The sequence below is a fragment of the Cibotium barometz genome, chromosome 31, assembly GCF_041138505.1.
Source record: "Cibotium barometz isolate CiBa-2024 chromosome 31, ASM4113850v1, whole genome shotgun sequence".
Lineage (NCBI taxonomy): Eukaryota > Viridiplantae > Streptophyta > Polypodiopsida > Cyatheales > Cibotiaceae > Cibotium > Cibotium barometz.
Window position 1 is genome coordinate 4,740,763 of NC_141076.1, and position 19,780 is coordinate 4,760,542.

General features: G+C 46.9%; 1 protein-coding gene across 1 annotated transcript in view; it reads left to right on the forward strand.

The window, feature by feature from the left end:
* LOC147620425 (37S ribosomal protein S27) overlaps positions 1-17,508 on the forward strand; it is a 75,867-nt gene extending 58,359 nt beyond the window's left edge. Inside the window, exon 2 of the mRNA XM_086824639.1 lies at positions 17,009-17,508. Coding sequence (XP_086680765.1) covers positions 17,009-17,096 — 88 coding nt within the window. The 3' untranslated portion in view covers positions 17,097-17,508. The remainder of the gene's footprint in view (positions 1-17,008) is intronic.
* The last annotated feature ends 2,272 nt before the right edge of the window (positions 17,509-19,780 follow it).

Consider the following 19,780-nt stretch of genomic DNA (forward strand, 5'->3'; position numbering starts at 1 on the left):
CCTCGCATGCGCCTGTCCCCGCAAGGGGGTTCATCCTTCACGTTCTGCCGCCTCTGGACCCCCTTCAGGAGGCCCGAGGGGTGGCCATCCACCTCAGAGACCGGACATCCCTGGCTCGTCTCAGCAGGCGCCATCATCTGACGAGCAGGCCCCCCCGGCGGAGGATGCCGCGCAGACCTAGGAGGCTGGCGGATGGCAGGAGGTTCGCCGGCGGAAACGCCCGGCCCGCAGGGACCGTCGCAGACACCAGCAGGCAGCACAGGCTGGCGGACAGGCGACTCCGGCTGGCGTCCAGGCACCTACGCGCACTTATGCCCCAGTCAGGGATAGGCGGCCAACAGATCCCACCCCGATGGACGAGGATTCAGTCTCAGTGCCTGTTGAGGCCGCCGGTGGAGCCCCCCATGTGGAGACCCCACTCCCGCCTCCCCCCGCGGGGGGCCCCGCCCCCTCCATGGAGCAGATTCCTGAGGATCCCAGGCCGCACTCCGCGACCCCCGGCCCCTCTTCCCCTCACTCGGAAAGCACTCCTTCCACCCCCCCCTCTCCCCCCCCAGCCCCCCTCCTGGAGACCGATCACCTTGCTAGGCACGGCCTACAAGGTCCTAGCTAAGGCGATCAGCAAGCGGCTTCAGCCTCACCTTCCGGACATCATCCACTCCACGCAGACAGGCTTCATCCAGGATAGGAGCATCCTGGATAACATCTTCTCTTTCTGGGAGGCTACGGCTTTGGCTAGATTTCGGCAGGAGGATCTGGCAGTGCTCCTTCTCGACTTCGAGAAGGCATATGATCGGGTGGACTGGGCCTTCTTGGAAGGCACTATGGAGAGGATGGGCTTCCCCCCTCAGTGGATCCGAGGGGTCTCTGCACTCTACACATCGGCTCATGGCCAGGTGCTGATACAGGGCGTGCGCGGAGAGAGGTTCCAGCTCTCGCGCTCGGTGCGGCAGGGGTGCCCCTTGGCGCCCTTTCTTTTTCTTTTTGTGGCGGAGGCCATGAGCACTTTCTCGACGGCACAGGATACAGGTTTGCGGGGCCTCCAGCTCCCCATCCGCACCTCGGAGGAGCTCCTAGACTCGGAGTTTGCGGATGACACTGCTGTCTATCTTCAGGGAGGGGAGGAGAACCTCTGCCGCTTCGCCTCAGCCATGGACAGGTTTTGCAGAGCTTCGGGCGCTTTGATCAACTGGCACAAGTCGTGTGGGTTGTGGGTCAGTTCTGGGCCCCCCCCTGACTTGGAGGCCAGTTGATGGGTTTCAGTGGCTGGCCCCCGGCACTACAGTGCGCTATTTGGGATGCTATGTGGGCATTGACATATCTCCGGAGCAGCAGATAGCCCCCCTTCTTCTGAGCATTCGGAAGAAGCTTCTGTATTGGAGTACCGCTCGTTTATCTCTGGCTGGCCGAGTGGTTGTGGCCAACCAAGTTCTGCTTGCTACCATGTGGTACATCACTTCTTGCTGGGCCTTCTCTCGGGCGTGCATTGGCCAGGTGCAGAGGCTCATCAGGAACTTTCTTTGGTCCGGTGGCGACGGGCGGCCCGCCAGGGCCAAGGTGGCATGGGCTGTGATCACTCAGCCGAGGGAGAGAGGCGGCCTGGGCATAGTTGATCCTATTTGTCAGAGCCGAGCTTTGCTTGGCAAGTTGGTGGTTCGTGGCCTCCTACCAGGCACTGAGCCGTGGAAGGAGTTTCTTGTTTCCAGGATTCTCAGCCGCACTCCTTCTCTTAGCGGCCCCTGGACCCCTAGCATCAGGTGGATCTTTACAGAGCAGCGATCTAGAGGAGTGGGCCTTGGTTTCGAGGAGCGTTTTGCAGCTAGCCTTCTGAGTGCCTGGGAGCATCTGAGGCCGTCACTCTTCCAGACTCCCCCGGGCACCGATGAGGAGCGCATGAGGCAGCCATTGATCTAGAACTCCTTGATCCGACTTCCTAGTGGTCATATGGTTGGATCGTGATCTCATGTGTCGTGGGGCCCGTTGAGCTCCGGCCCAGCCCAGTCCTTAGACGATTGGATATGTTTTCAGCAGCTGCCTCTAGAGGTTCAGGAGAGGAGACTCAGCGGGATGAGGGGCAGAGAGTTGATGAGGTGGGACATTGAGGCGGCCATCCCCCGGGAGTGGCGGACTCCAGTACAGGACCCTCCACCTCCACAGTGGATGGGCGTCTTTACTCGGCATGAGATCCTTCTAGCGGTCTGCGGCTCAGCAGAGAGAGTCGCCCCACTCACCTTCGAGGTGGGAGGGGGAGGCCAGCTTCAGAGGACCCGACTAGATTTGGATGAGTTCCAGGGTTGTATCTTTCAGAGGGTGCGGGTGGTCGGCTTTCATCAGAGACAGTGGCATATAGACCCCTCACCGGCCTCGATAGGGGAGGACTATTCTTGGAGATTATGGGCTTGGGACAGCAGGCCTCTTATTCGCCTTCAGTGGGATCCAGGCGAGTGGCTTTGGCGAGATCCCTATTCGGCCCCTACCAGCCCAGGCACCCCCTTTTTTCAGTACACAGCGAGGCTGGGGCGGCGGATCCAGAGGCACAGGATAGCGGGCACCCCGGCGGCTGCCGAGCATTGGCGATGACAGGGGCTCTCCCCTGCCTTCCTTAGGGACTTCTGGCAGCGCCTTTGGGGCAGCTTCCGGCCCCGGAAGGTGACGCTTTTTCTCTGGCTTACAGCGCATAGAGGACTGGCTGTGGGGGCTTGGCTAGCTTTTGGCAGACACCCAGCGTCCTGCCCTCGGTGCGGCCATGCACAGGAGTCGCAGCGGCACTGCTTATGGGATTGCCCACAGGCACAGCAGGTCTGGCAGCGCGCTCTGAGGATGGTTTTTGCAGGCTCGCTAGGTGAGATGATGGTGACGTGGGGTGCGGTGGCTTGGGCCACGGACAGCGGCCCGGCCCTTGGATACGAGGACGTCCCTGGCAGTGTGACCATCCAAGTCTCTGACAGGGCGATGGCGGTGGTTCCGACGCCAGACTTCTCTTCGGCAGTCTCCCAGGAGGGGGACGGGCACAGATGGGAGATGATCAGCAGCATGACGGCTTGGCACATATGGAGAGCCCGATGCAGGGAGGCCATAGACCGCCAGGCGACTCCACCGGCGGAGGTCATACAGGCTCTCTGGGTGGACATCATTCACACCTTGAGAGGACACTGGGGGGAAACTTCAGGGCGACTCGGATCGCATGAGAGATCGCCGCCAGGCGTTCCTCCGCACTTGGCAGCCTGGCCCTTTCCTCACCGCGAGGGGCGAGGATGTCACTTGGCACTACAGGCCTCCAGTTTGGCTCTTCTCACCTCCCGCATGTACTACTAGGTAGCCCCCCCCAGAGAGCGGCCAGCCACGGGGGTGGAGCTCCGGTGTTCACTGTATTTATTATCCCTCCTTGTGAGGTGAGCTTTGTAGCCTTATGGCGTCTTCTCATTAACTAATAGAAGGATCGTTTTTCCAAAAAAAAAAACTCACAAGATTTTGTTAAAGAAGTCATATCAGCGGTCAAAGAAAAGGAAGGAATGGAAAGTAACAAAAAGGTAATCAGAGTCGGTGGTCTTCCTCAAGGCTGGGATAGGGCAGACATAGCTCAAGAGCTTCGAGAAGACTACATATTAGATACAGATGTACTTACAGCACAACTGAGCAAAGTAGTCCCCTTCGTGGACTTAGGAGACCCTATCTCTATTATAGTAAAGGGTACACAGGCAAAAGTCTCCTATATGGACAACAATGAGAAAATAGCAGTGATGAAGCAAACAAGGTCTCTCCAAGGGACAAAGGTATGGATAGCTGATGAACTCACCCCGCTACAACTCAAGAACAAATCGGCAGAGCTGAATAAAGTTAAAGAAGCAAGAAAGAATGGCAAATGGGCAATATACAGAGGAGGACAAGCAATCATTAAAGATTTCCGTACCCCACCCCCCTCAAGAGCAAATCCATCCATGGATGAAATATAGCTATTTTTATTTTGAACCTCAATTTCGAACTAGATGCAATAGAACCCATTGTAATTTAAACTCTTAAGAGTCTTAAGAGTTCATTTTGAGTTATTTTTTTTTCCAGTTTTATGCCTCTTTGGCATCGATACCCAAAGTGGAATGTAAATGGATGTACCTGATCTGTCCCATAGGTCGGATTCGGCCTCCTGTGGACGTTAATATAACTTTCTTTCTTTCTTTCTTTCTCTCTCTTATATGGCATGTTTGTGTTTGATTAGTTTTCATGATTGATAAGATTTCTGTGTTATTGCTGCCCTTTTGTTACATTGAGCTTTCTACAAAGCTTGTGCCATATATGATGCTGGATATGGTTGTAAGGAGTCATTATCCGTGAGAGTAGGTTGGGATTTTGAGGTAGCCCTCCTATTATTGTTGCGCCTTGAAAGTGGTTACCTTTGGTTTAAGTGGTAGTGAGCGTGTGGAAAGACTTCGTGGCCCTCCTGTCTGTGTTCAGTATCATCCTTGGAAAGTTGGTAGAGAGCGATTCTGGGACACGGAGGTTCTTTCTTTTCTGAAGATTTGGTAAATACATCATGGCCAGCCATTCAGATCATTCTGTGGAGGACTATCACCTGCATTCGCCGCATGCGGGAAGAGGATAGAGATAGGGATCAAGTTGGGGCTATGGCAGATAACAATCCACCTTTATCTGCCAGGGCTGAAGATCAGCAAGATCTTGATGCTTTGATGAATGAGCTTGAAGAGCTTTGTGCCTTGCAAATGGACCCGGATGTACAGAGGGTTATTGAGTCCAAGTCTTAGGTTAAGGCAGATGTGGTCACTTTTGATGCAATTGTCCAACAGACGGGGATTGAGAAACCTCGAGAGTTGGCTGTTGCTTATTTGAAGAGTCGTGGCGATGATGTTTCCGATGATGAGGGCAAGGGAATTCTGATGATGTTGTGAGAGGGCATGCAGCCCGAACGAGTGATGTGAGAGGGCATGCAGCCCGAGCAAGTGATGTGACTGGCATGCAGCCTGAACAGATGTTATGAAAGGGCATGCAGCCCAGGCAACTGATATGAGAGGGCATGCAGCCCGAGGGAATGATGTATATCGACATGCAGCCCGAGCAAATGATGTAGCGTTTTCAGCTCATATGAGAGATGTGGAAGATCTTAATGCATTGTCGATAATATCTCCACCTTCTAGGGTGTTGCACGGGAAATCAGCCCTAGATCTAGGCATTGCTGCCATCGTAGACATGATGAATGGAATGATGTACAAGAGTGACAGGATGCTCGACACAGCAAGAAGGCCAAAGAGTTCAAGTCGAGGGACAAGGACATCAAATTCGAGAGATACCACCAAGGCACTTGCATTTATAAGGCAATTTGAAATAACCTTTTGCACTGAGGACTTCACAGAGAAATCTATGTATCTTAAAGAGACTGCAAGTGATTGGTGGATGAGAAAGCTCTTGGATAGAACCGGTGCTTGCACGTGGAGTACTTTCAAGGAGCAATTCTATGATTAGTTCCTTCCTCCTCACTTCGAAAAAAGTGTATGAAAGGAATGGGATTGGCTGACACAGGATGAAGGTGAGTCCGTTTCCTCATAGGTCTCAAAGTTTTGGCGGATTCTTCCAAGGTCACACCTTTCATGACGATTAGTGAGAACGAGAAGAAAAGAAAATTTGAGTCAGGGCTGCAACGAATCATCTAGAAGAGCCTTGCAGTGTATCCCCACAGCACTTTAAAGGAGTTGATATATTCAGCTACTATTTCTGAGGACCTACATGGCAAGGGAGCATCAAAAAGGTAAGAATTCAGCTCATACCAAGGGAAAATTCAGAGTTGGAAATGAGCAGAAAAAGGGTGGACAGCCACCTAAGTTTATGCCCAATGAGTCCAAGGATGCAAAAGGGGGCTATGAATAGAAGCTGGGGGGTAAAAAGGATGATCCTAAGCTATCTAGACAACACATTTTTGATTGCATGAAAGAGGGAAAGTATGTGGGAGCAAGGATCACTAGGGGCTGGGTTAGGGTTTCCACCATCACATGAAATCTCAATGTCCCTAGAATACCAAAAGGAATAATGTGTAGGATGCAAAACGAAGTGTGAATGTTATACTCGATGTAGAGGGTAATACTGCACATGAGCCAAAGAGCATAATTTTATGCAAAGCTTGGAGCAAGTTAAAAGGATCAAACAGCTTTATTCCTTTTTGATAATGCCTCTACAGATAACTTTATATCCATTCAGATGGCTATTGCTCTTGGGCTAAAGCTCGAGGAATTGGGCATGGACTTTCATGCAGATGTTGCCTTTGAGTGCAAGGAAGTCAAAGTCACTCCCATCATTGGGAAGCTTCGCATACAGATTCAGGGATATTTGGATCATGAAGACTTCTTGGTAGCACCGCTTATGGGATGTGATGTGATACTTGGGATGCCATGGCATTATCATTTGGATCCCAAGATTTTGCACAAAGATAAGAAAGTAAACTTTACTCACAAGGGTAGGGAAGTTTGTATTGATGCGGGTACCACTGTGAGTACTATACTCATTGTAAGCCACATTTCTATTTCCTTAAGTGATTATGTTGATTGTTTTGCTGACTCCCTACTTGGACAGTTACTCCCAGAGAGGCCAGGGGGTCATTGTATTGACATAATCCCTGGTAGCTCCCCTCCTAACCGACCTCCTTATGAGGTGAATGCTATCCAACAAGAGGAAAGTACGACTCAAGTGAATGATCTTCTTGAGAAAGGGTTGATTTGGCCAAGTTCTTCGCCTCATTGTTCTTCAGTTTTGCTTGTGTAGAAAAAGGATGGATCATACAGAATGTGTGTTGATTACAGGGCCCTTAACAAGATAACCATCAAGAACAGGTTTCCGATTCCTAGAATCGATGATATTCTTGACAAGCTTAGGGAGGTGCTTGTTTTAGTCGCATTGATCTTAAGAGCGTCAATAGAATGATGGATAGAATTTTTAGACCTCACCGCAAATTCACATGAACTTTCTTTGATGATATTATTATCTTTTCAAAGAGTGAGGCTGAGCATAAGGAACATCTCGCCATTGTTTTTGAAGAGCTTAGGAAACACAAGCTTTTCATCAATGGAAAGAAGAGTGATTTTTTTTTGGTCAGAGATCCATTATTTGGGGCATATTGTTTCAAAAGAGGGTGTATGCATGGATCCTACAAAGATTCAAGCTATTAAGGACTGGCCAGAGCTTCAAAACGTACATCAAGTTAGGAGCTTCATTGATCTATGTTCTTACTATCGTCGATTTATTGGTCACTTTGCTTTCTTGGCTTCTCGGTTGCATGATTTAACGAAGAAGAAAGTTGCATTGCGTTGGTCCGATTTAGAAAGAACAACTTTCCAAAAGTTGAAGGATGCCATTATCTCAGGGCTTGTTCTTATTATTCCAGAATTGCATAGACCTTTTGTGGTCGAGTGTGATGCATGTGGAGATTGTGTGGGGGCTATTTTGAATCAAGAGTGACATGTAGTGGCTTTTGAAAGCTGCCGCCTATAACATGCAAAATTGTATTTGTAGGTTTATGAGAAAGAGTTACTGGCCGTTATTCGTACCCTACAAACATGGAAACAGGAACCATGGGAAAGCATTGCCATGGATTTCATTATGGATTTGTCGAGATCGGTACATGGTAATGATGTTATATGGACTATCATTGATTGCTTTAGCAAACATGCACATTTTATTCCTGGGAGGAAAACAATCGAGCCAAAGCGCATGGCAAAGTTGTTCTTGGCTTAGATCTTCAAACATCATGGCATGCCCAAATCTATTGTAGGAGATAGAGATTCTCGGACCACTAGTTTATTTTGGCATGTGAGATTGCAAAGTCAGAGTGAGATTGCAAATTCAGCCGTACTTGATTTGCTCAAGCATTATGTCTTTGAGCAGAAGACAGATTGGGAAAAGTATGTGTCCTTGGTTGAGTTTGCATACAATAATACTGTGCATTCTTCAACTAACAAGGCTCCGTTTGAGATAGTTTATGGCAAGGTGGTGCTACCACCTATCTTCCGAACAAAAGATGAAATCCTTGCAGCAGATGAGTATGTTCGAGATTTGGATATTGCGTTTGTACAGGCTTGGACAGCCATAGAAAGATCTCAAGCTAAGCATAAAAAGACAGCTAACAAGCACATGAGAGAGGTTATTTTCAAGGAAGGTGATTAGGTGTTACTTAAGTTAGAGAAAGCACGTCTTCAGAAGCGGCTAGGTAAAGAAGGCCGGTATCCTAAGCTTTCGAACAGGTATTATGGGCCATTGCGGATGTTGCAGAAGATAAATGAAGTGGCTTATAGATTGGTATTACTGTAAGCCCAACAGGGCGTGCAGTGACAGACAATACACTGCACTGAACGGGGAACATGCCCTGTCCCCTTTCAGGAATTTATTCAGGAACAATCCACGGGCACGCTGGCCAAGATCAATACAATCAATGAATACAAAACAAACAGACATGTCGATGTAGGATATCCAAGTCGATGTCGATGACGAGGCACAAGATCTCTGATGCCCGAGCACACCACGGGGATGATCCACAAGTATCTCTCACCAGGCTAGTACCAGATCCAATATCCAAATCCACAACCCATAGCCTAAAGGGTCCTAGCCCAGGATTGTTCTACGGGTGCATGTGAGAGGAACTGGAGTTCCTATTCTCTCATACACACGAGGATACGCAATAGACTGAGTACACGACAGTTGGAGCGGTTGGTCTACTGCTGCACTAACTTGCGCATGATGCAGGGCATTCTTAGTATGGGTAGTCCCAAGCAGGTAAGTGACAAGTCTAGACTCTAACTTGTCATGACTCATAACTTTTAAGTTTTGTGTACACTGTACAGACTATAACTTTTGTGCCTTAATGTGTAGGTCAATGTTGACACTTTCACGTTGACGAGTGAAAACTTTGCAAGTGTCAATCAACAACCTGATGAGGAGGAGGAGGCAATCTTCATGGAGCTCTATAGTGAGCTTGTGGCAGCAGATACTTGCAGCACCAGGAGTCAGCATGGACGGGACCGAGCAGTTGGAGTTCATAGGCCTCCGCCTTCGACATCGGCAGAGGGTGGCCTTCGCACATATGTGAGGCGGGGATCCTTGAGCTCCAATCCCCGCCTTCATGATGATATTCCATTGCCCCCTCATGAAGAGAGTGATCTGCTACCTTGTACAGGTTCACACTTCCACTACAGGGGGGATTTGTAGGCATATGCTCACTTATGGTAGTGCTATGTGTGAATAGGGCTTAACCAAGGGCACTTTTTCCCATGTGGTTTTTCCCCTTGGACATCAAGTGTGAAAGGACATATAATATTTTGTACTTCTATATTATATGGATGTGGCACACATGCAAGGGTTGACTTGCATTTTGTGGATACCACACTTTTGGCTCTCTCTCTCTCTCTCATTTCTGTGTGTGAGCTTCTCAACCCTGCACCTAACCCTAATGTGCAGGTTTGTGTGTGTGAGTGTGTGAGTCCAACACCCAACAAGGAATTCTTCATCTTGGAGAAGTTGTCTAAACTGCTGAAAATCTCAGTACTTTGCCGATGTCATGGTTGTTGTCTCATGAGAAATAGATTGTCGACCTTGGTTTCCATCTTGAAATCTTGTATTGGCCTCATAGTTGTTTCCTTTATCAGGTCCTTGATTTCCCTCTTCTCTCGACATGGCTCTGTCACCCCAAGAAAGTTTCTTCAAGAGAAATCCTGCTTTGATACCACTGTAAGCCCCACGAGGCGTGCAGTGACACACTCAACCATGTGTCCAAGAGATAAAGATATAAAATGAGAGGGGGGGGAGAAGGAAATAAGGATCTTGCACAATACACCACATTGAGCGGGGAACATGTCCCGCCTCCTTTCAGGAATTTATTCAGGAACAATCCACGGGCACGCTAGCCAGGATCAATACAATCAATGAATACAAAACGAATAGATATGCCGATGTAGGATATCCAAGTCGCTGTCGATGTCGATGTCAATGTCGATGTTGAGGCACAAGATCTCTGATGCCGAGCACACCATAGAGATGACCCACAAATATCTCTCACCGGGCCAGTACCAAATCCAGTATCCAAATCCAAATCCAATGAATCCAAGTCCAAGTCCAAGTCCCAATCCAATGTCCAAGTTCATATCCAAGTCCAAGTTCATATTCAAGTCCAAGTTTCAGATCCAAATCTGAATCCAGGTCCAAGTCCAAGTCCATATCCAAGTCCAAGGCCAAATCCAAGTCCAGGTCCAGGAATCACTCGCTCATCCCATGAGTAATCTCCACAACTCCTATAGCCTTGTCGATGAAGAAAACCATGGAAAAGCTCTTTTTGGCAAGAAAATTATTATAAAATCCGTTTTAATGGTTTTCGGGCGATAAAAACCTCCAAAAAGCAATTTTTAGGGTTTCTGAAATTTTCTGCCCGTACAGTTTCATACATGTCCGTTCAGTTCCGTACGACTATGGATCCATACAGTCGTACAGACGGATGATGACATGGCACTGGAGTTGATGGAGGCACTCTAAATCAGCGGATAACGATGAAAAACTCCATGATTTGGCTCATAGATGATGATGGAGAAGATGATCTCCACGCTTCAACGAAGATGGCTCGATGAAGAGGTTCTTCTTCAACTTGATGCTCAAGAGAAGCTCATGCTTCTTTTGTACTTGGGAAGCCTTGCTTTTTGCCAAAAAGTGATGCTTTTGCCTTTTACTTTGCTTTTGGTTTTTTTAATAGTAAAATATTACTCAACTTTAGTCAAAAGTTCTTGTTTAGCTTTTCTAGGTTCAGGGCCTTGCTTTTTGGCCTTGGAGCTGCTTTTTGAAAACATTTAGCTTTTTGGTTCGGCTCAGTCTCCTCTTTCCAATGGTGTCCTTGGCTCACGGTCAACCCTGTTTGACTTTTTGCTTTTTTCTTGCTTTTTTGACCAAGAATGGTGCTTTTTCTTAATCAAACCTTATGGACCCTTCCCCCATATCTTCTTCCACCTGTCTGGTGTCCAGGCATGGGTTTTATCATGTGAAATAAAGCTAGGAGGGCCAAATAGTTACAATTGCCCGATCACTGGAAAATACATAATGCATTTCATGTGAGCTTGTTGAGGCCTTATGTGCAGGCTTAGTTCCGTACGTCGTACGGATCTGTCCGTACGCACGAATCGTACCGTACGGATCCGTACGATCAGGTACGAATTTCGCCTGTTTCTGCCCGTTGGAAGTAGCCGTTTTCTGCCCGTTTTTCTAGCCGTTTTCTGCTCGTTTTTTTGGTTGTTTTCCTTCATCTCTCTTGAGTCCTTCTATAAAAGCCTCAAGGACCAAGCCTCTCCTCCATCTACTCCAAGCCTCTAGGCTCTCCTCCACCACCCTCCATCTACTCCAAGCCTCAAGCACCAAGCCCCTACTCCAAGCCTCTCCTCCACCCTCCTCCGCCCTCCTCCAAGCTCCTTCCATCCCACTTGAGCCTCTACTCCAAGTTCTCTTCCTCCAAGCTCTTCCCATACTTCATCTTCTCTACGCTCTCTCCTCTACTCCACGCTTTAGCCCTTCTCTTATCCATCATGCCTCGGGAGAAGCATGAGGCTTTTGATTTGCATTGCCTCAATGTGGAGAAGGACACCAAGAAGTCCAACTCCCATCATTGGACATGCCGATATTGCGGCAAGTCATACACCAGTGGAACAACAAGGCTTCTCCAGCACCTTTCGAAGATTGGGGGACAAGTTGCCCCATGCAAGGAGATTCCGCAAAGCATTGCCGATGACATTTCGTGGAAGATGAGCGGCGGCTCAAATTCAAGTAGAGGAGCATCATCAACACGTGCACCGGCACCACCACCGGCACCACCATCGGCACATGATGAAGCGGCCACCGGCTCTTTCATTGGTGTATCCTCCACTGCCACTTCCACGGATGCACGGTCCGCCTCCGCACCGGGCAAAAGATAAAGGGTGGTGGAGCGTGAAGGGGTGCAACCCTCTCTCCACCAAGTCACGGGTAGTGTGAGAGGTTCGGTTGCATTCCTTAAGGAGCGGCAACGCCTTGCGGAGATAGAGATTGCTCGCACCATTATTGAATGCAATCTTGCCTTCAATGTACTCCAAAAGGAGCAATGGAAGAAGATGGTGACGGCGATTGCAAATGTGGGCCCATGTGAGGGGTGGACGGGGGTCTCTTACATGGCTATGCGCACGAGGAAGATTGATGAAGAGAAGGAGAGAATTGATCGAGCCCTTGATCCGATTCGAGCCGCATGGACGAAGTATGGATGTTCTATTCTCACATATGGATGGAGTGATCAAAGGAAGCGTGGCATTATCAACATCCTTGTGTCTTGCCCACTTGGCACATACTTCTTGCGTGCGGTTGACACCGGGAGAAGGGGGAGAAAGACTACTGGGAGTTTCATCTACCGCCATATTAGGCAAGCGATCATAGAGGTAAGCATTATTTTACTTAAGTGTGGCTGATTTTGTCATTTGTGCAAAGCCCTCAACTCATATGATTTATCTACCATGTAGGTTGGGGCTCAAAACGTGGTGCAAGTCATCACCGACAATGCATCAAATTGTCGACGCATGGGCCGCTTGCTTGAGGAGGAATTCCCCACCATTGTGTGGACTCCATGTGCGAGTCATTGCATTGACTTACTCATGGAGGATGTGGCGAAGCTCGGCTGGGTGAAGAGGATTGTGCAACAAGCTACATCTATTGTCAACTTCTTCATGCTAAAGGTGAAGGTGCTCGCTATGTTTCGTGAGCATAGCAAGCTTAACTTGAAGAAGCCATCGGCCACCCGCTTTGCCTACATGTGGCTGGTCTTGGAGCGTCTATACGATGTGAGGTCCGCCTTTCGCCAGACAGTTGTTTCCACCATGTGGAACGATTGGGATGAGCACGTCATTGAAGAGGCCAAAGCCATGCAACGCTTTTGCCTAGAGGAGAGATTTTGGACTAGAGTCCGAGCAATTGTCATTGCTATGACTCCATTCTATAGGCTCTTGCGGATGACAGATTGCGAGGGGTCCACCATGGGCCTTCTTGTCCACTTCTTTAGAGCTGCCCTTGTGGAGTTGGAGGCTTGCACAGACATTACATCTGAGGAGCGAGCACAAATCATGGAGATTGCACAGAAGAGATGGAGGTGGATGCACAAACCAATCCACGGGTTTGCAGCATTGGTACATCCAGCCTACAAGTCTCCAGTAGTTTGCACCGATAGGGAGCTTCGACAAGATCGGGATGCATATATGCTTCGAGCTGTGCCAGTTGATGAGCACAATGCCTTTCTAGAGGAGTTGGGCTGCTATGTTGATCAGACAGGTCAAACCTCCTTTTCGTCTCCCACTTGCTGGAGGAGGGAGTCACTTGTGAAGCCCCTTTTTTGGTGGGACAATTTTGGGTATGGACTAGAGCATCTCCAACCCATAGCCTTAAGGGTCCTAGCCTAGGATTGTTCTTCGGGTGCACGTGAGAGGAACTGGAGTTCCTATTCTCTCATACACACGAGGATACGCAATCGACTGAGCACACGACAGTTGGAGCGGTTGGTCGACTGCCGCACTAACTTGCGCATGATGCAGGGCATTCTTAGTATGGGTAGTCCCAAGCAAGTAAGTGACAAGTCTAGACTCTAACTTGTCATGACTCATAACTTTTAAGTTTTGTGTACACTGTACAGACTCTAACTTTTGTGCCTTAATGTGTAGGTCAATGTTGACACTTTCACGTTGACGAGTGAAAACTTTGCAAGTGTCAATCAACAACCTGATGAGGAGGAGGAGGAGGCAATCTTCATGGAGCTCTATAGTGAGCTTTTGGCAGCAGATACTCGCAGCACCAGGAGTCAGCATGGACGGGGCCGAGCAGTTGGAGTTTATAGGCCTCCGCCTTCGACATCGGCAAAGGGTGGCCTTCGCACATATGTGAGGCGGGGATCCTCGAGCTCCAATCCCCGCCTTCATGATGATATTCCATTGCCCCCTCATGATGATACCCCACTGCCTAGAGAGCCCTTGTTTGATGATGATGGCAACCTACTTAGCGAGAATGATCCCCAGAGTGTCTTGTCCACCTTCGAAGAGTCCTCTTCAGAGAACTCTCTTGATGGACACTCTAGTAGTGATCATGTTGATGATCATGCAGATGTTGGTGATGATGTAGACTTTTGATATGTTATAGCTCTCTAGGGCCTAGGCATTGGGCATGTATCTCCTTCTAGCCCATCGATGATGTATTGTAGTATGTAGTATCATGTATGTACGCATGTTGGCGGTTGCCCATGCCATGAGTTTTTTGGCCTATCCTTTTGTAGCAATTTTGTACTCTAATGGCATGATGACATTATGTTCATGGTTCTACTATTTTGTAACTTCTTGTCTACAATTTTTAAGTTTAGGAAGTATTTTTTTTAAAAAAACGTACTAATATCGTACCGTACCCCAAAAAATTTTAAGGTACCAATTAGTACCGTACTGTATCGTACCGTACTGTATCGTACCTTTCGTACTAACTAACCATGCTTATGTGGGACCACCTCCTATGGAACCAATTTTGGGAGATCCACCAGAGGTGGATGAGCTTGAGGAGGTATTGCAACCTGAGCAGATAGTTTTTCATAAGGAGCATAAGCATGCAGGTGGCAAGCTAGTACGTAGGTATCTTGTGAAATTTAAAGACTATTCGGCTATGGATGCAAAATGGATGGACGAGGATTATTTTTAGGATTATCAGAACTTCTGAAGGCCTATTTGGAAGCTTTTTAGTTGCGGTCAACTGCTTAGAAGCCGGGGGGAATGTCCACAAAATTCCTCATTGCTTCTGTTTTCTACTGTTCATGTGTGGCATATGGAGCGTGACATGACATACATGTATGGCTTGTGGAGAATGACATGGTGTCTATGTATGGCATATGAAGCCTGACATGACAATACATGTATGGCTCATGGAGCCTGACATGATGGTACATGTATGGCTTGTGAAGCCTGACATGGTGTACATGTATGGCTCATGGAGCCTGACATGATGTAATTTCTCGGGACTAGCTATCGTGGTGATCTTCTGGTATTTATGTTCTGGGAAGATTCCGGAAGAATCATGAAGCCTTGAACACTTTATTTGATACAACTGAGCAGATGGGTGTTTCTTCCAATCTAGTTGCACTCATGTGTGTGCATGACCTTGATTTTATATTTGGATGACTTGTCTTGTTTGCCTGGACAATGCCTGAGATTACTGCCTGTGTTGTCCATGGGACCGGGGACGTTTGGGCACCCTATGGACGTGTATGTGCACACTTGTTTGGGGCTGACAGGTGGTCTACATGTGTTTTGCAGGTGGTAAGTGTCCCTAAAAATGCAATTCACAGCTTTATGATTTTACATACTAATAATTATGGGTGCAGGTCCACACTCACTTATAAGTGACCGGACAACTTATAAGTTATTCACATTGGGCAAGACTATTTTAATACATGTGGCAGCCAAAAGGCGGGCACTGGACCTGATTTGAGTGATTTGTATGTAGGCGCCCCCTCCTGGACCTAAAAAGCACACACCTAAGTTATTAAAAGCACACACCTAAGTTATTATTGGTGGAGAAGCTCTATTACTAGGGAGGAACTCGAGTTTGGACAGACACATGTGCATGGAGAGCTGGTTGACCATTCTTTGCATTTTCACTACAGACTGGGCTCCCTCCCGCATAGTTGTTTGGGCCACTAAGGCCGCGGCCGCGGCCGCCATGTCATATGAGAAGGATGGTGGGGGACTTGCCCTGCGGGTCTCTCATCTCTGTATTTCTGCAGTACCAATTCCAGCTCCCTCCATTGATCATTGGACTTCCGGTTCGAGCCAAAGACGGGAGATTTGCAGCAGTATTGCTGCGTGGCACATTTGGAGAGCTCGTTGTAGCGGCCATCAAGGGCACCCTTACCCCACCAGCGGAGTCCATCTGGAGCATCTAGCTTGATATCATTCATACCCTCTGCGGAACATGGGGGAAGCTTCAGGGTGATTCCGACTGCATGCAGAAGTGCCACGAGGCCTTCCCGAGGGTTTGGCATCACGGTAATGGTGGTGAGCCCACTTGGCACTATAGACCACCTATGTGGTTATCCTCCCCCCCCCCCCCCCCCCCCCCCCCCCCCCCAAAAAAAAAAGTAATAATAATAAATAAAATAAAATAAAAAAAATGTATTGAGATAGCTTCTCCTCCTAGAGCGGCCAGCTAGGGGAGAAGAGCATCCTTCCCTTTTTCAGTTTTCTTGATTCTTGCTCCTTTCTATGGAGCTGAGTTTGTACTTAGCCATCATGGCTGTTTTGTTCGGTAACTAATAGAAGGATCTCTTTCCTGGGTAAAAAAAAGCACCCATGCTACAAACCCTCTGTCCGCCGCTAACCCTAACTTTGACAAGTTTTTTAACATCGTAACCAAGCTAGGGGACCGCAAATCATACGACGGGCATGGAAGTGCAAGAAGTGTGCATGGAGTGGGGCTTGAACTGGCGATCAGGAGCTAGAGGACCAGTACAAAGGTAGATCATGAGATGTCTTTCAAAATAAAAAGACTGAAGCAAAGAAAGAAAATAAGGGCCCGTTCGGTCTCTTGCTCTGTGGATCGGTGATCCTGAAGTTTTCCAAAAAAAAAAGACTTTTATTGGACGTGTTCTAATCTCTTCAATTCAATGTGACATGCACGATAGAAAATTTAGAAAAGGTTGCAAGGCATTGGAGATTGTGACAGATCATGATCATTTTGAATTTACATATCACTTGATTATGGGGAGTTTGTTTAGGAGACGAGTATGATAATTTCAGTACTTGTTTTGAATAGTCGTTTTAGTAAGGAAGAGGTCTTTAAGGACGGCTACTTTGTCTGAGTCACTGCAATCCTTCTACTTTGTCCTTCAGTGTCCCTATTTCCCTATATAAACAAAAGGTCTCTTCCTATAGTGTCTCTATATAAACAAAAGGTCTCTTCTACAACAACTGGTTCTGATGCTTATACTGTCTTTTTACAGGCGTCTTGATAGGCTGGAGAGAATGCGTAGGCAAGGGAAAGCCCCACCAAAGAAAGGCCAGGGCAAGCGTGCAGCAAAGCGTAAATGAGCATGTCAAGCCTTTTCAACCCTGCAATCTCTTGTTCTAGCGTATGAAGTTTTAGAATGCAGCTGATGTTCAGGCGTAGTATTTTCTACTGCTTTTTTTAATATACTCTCTCTCTCTCTCTCTCTCTCTCTCTCTCTCTTTAAGTACACAATATACCTTAAGATTATATCTTTCTAAGGGCGACCTCTGGCAGTTTGTCACATGGTTAGTGCATGAGCTTGAACTGACTCATTCTGTAAGTTCTCTCCGTGAACGAAACTTGTTTGCCACTATTGACAATGTACTCAGGCAGCTAAATCTTTCTTGTTTTGAAAGAATCGTAGTAAAAGGATACCCATGATTACAAGTGGTCAAAGGGGTGTATGAGACCTTGGGTTTTTGTTTATGAGACCGGTAATGATACTTTGTTTTGTAGTCTTTGAATGAAGCTTCTCTAGAAAAGTCGCAATGAAGACACCTGATTTTTAGGCTAAAGTGGTTGGTTGTGAGCCATTCTTTTTGAAGATGCATTTCTGTTTATCATGCAATCATTGTCACTTTGATGACTCCTACATGAAAGAGGTGGTATTTTCTCTCACATCTCATGGAAATTGTTGATAAAAGTCATTAATTTGAAGCTCCTTGACCAAGACTGAGGAAAATAGTGATTTTCATGCCCATGGTTGTGTTAGGAGTTGAGATGGAAGTTAGAAGGTGCTGCATTGTAGTAAAGCAAAAGCTGAGTTATACTAGAGTGGAGTGTGAGGATATTAATAAATGTGTGTGTGCGCGCGCGCACATGCATGTGCACTTCTGCATGTGTGTGTTATTTGTTGTTAGTACCATTAATACATTTATATAATAACTATGTATTTAAATAGTAATAATGATAATAATATGAAAATAATGAATGCTTTACGAGAGAGAGAGAGAGAGAGAGAGAGAGAGAGAGAGAGAGAGAGAGAATATTATTAACGTCTACAAAAAGCCAAAAATGGCCAATGAGACACAATACAAAGACCACATGAAGGTCTTAAGCCAAATATATGGGCCAACAAAAGAAAAACTTTAAAGGTCCTACTAATCATCTAGTAAAACTATGATTCCAGACATCAAATACATTCACCTGAACGCAAGTTGGATTGGGTTTTGGTTTTAGTTAACCGAAATCTTTAATGAGGGCTTTGCCTCTCATGGTAGACTACCCACTTTCCTTCTTTGCGAGCTGCTTGAACTTTAGCTAATTTTGCTTTTGCTTGAGTTACATTGGGGGCTTAAATCTTGTGCAATCCACATTTTGGTGTTTTTAAGCGGTTAGAGTGATGAGGTTGCTGAGTCAACTTCGCAGAAGGATGATGCATCATGCCAGAATGATTGTTGAGTCATCCTAGCTTGGGTTGGACAGTATGAGGATATAATTTGTTCGATTAGTTCGCGTGGTAGATTTTGGTTATCTTATACTACTCCAAGCTGCGCAAATCTAATGCAGATTCACAATTGTTGAAGGACAAAGCGGCCTATGAGACCTAAATAATACACAATGTGTAGACAATATGTGATAGGAGATGCATGGGCATTGCAGAGAGCTATCAACATGGAATGAAATATGAAATACGTTGATTGAGTGTAAATATAACAAGATGAGTTCAAAGGATTTTCATGACTTATGACTAGTAACTCCACTACTACGGTCGTAAGTTGACTCTCTACGTGTAGACCTTGGAGCTACAAAGGCACGTAAGGACCTTGTCATTTGATGGGTTGTGTAAAATGTCCATGATCCCCTTATGGGCGGTGAGTGGTGTTCTCTATGTAGTGGATGTGGTTCCCCACAAATTTGGCGTCTATGAGATGCTTTGATATAAGAGTTTGTGGTGGGCATTCAGATGCACCTAACTAAAGGTCATGAAGAGAATTCCCTAGAACGGGTGTTTTCTAGGGCATGCTCTGGTTGGGTTGTTTGTAGGTTTCCCTCTTGCATTAGTTGCTACTTCTTCTTTCCCCACCTTTTCCGAGAGAGAACCAACCCGAAGGCCATTTCTTTTTGCCTCCATCTAGGCATGGGGAGCTCTTCCTTCACCCCATCAGTAAAGCAGCATTTTGGTGTGACAATGGAGTGAGAACGTGATGGACAACCAGCCCACCCACATCGAGGAGTTACATTGCGGCTCTAAGGCAAGGTCCAATGCCAAATGATTTGGCAAGCTTAAGGTAAGCTTTTGAATCGAACATGCTGCTGCTGTCGGGGACTAGCCTAGGGAGCTTCGTTCATCCATCCATTCCAAGTTATGAGGATCACCCTATATTGCCCAGTGTTGATTAGGAAGTCACACTCTAAAAAACTAATGCTTTTGGAGCCTTAGACGTGTTTAGGTGGTGGTTTTTTATTTTGTTTTGAAGCTTGTTGCACTAGGGCATTCTAGTTTCATGCCGTGGAAGGGGAAACCGTGCTTTCTTGGTGATTTTCATGATTTTGGAGCTCACAAGACTTAGATTTCAATGCATGAATCAAGAAATGGCTTAGCAATTGTGTAATTAGTGTTAGAATCCATGGTTTAAGAAAGATGCTAATCACTAATATTAAACATGGTGAATGAAGATGTGGAGTCATTAGGGTTAAGCATACAAGATTAAGCAAGAGCACAACATAATAGCAATGTAGAGAGTGAGAAAAAGACTCGTGATTATGCATTAGATGGCAACCT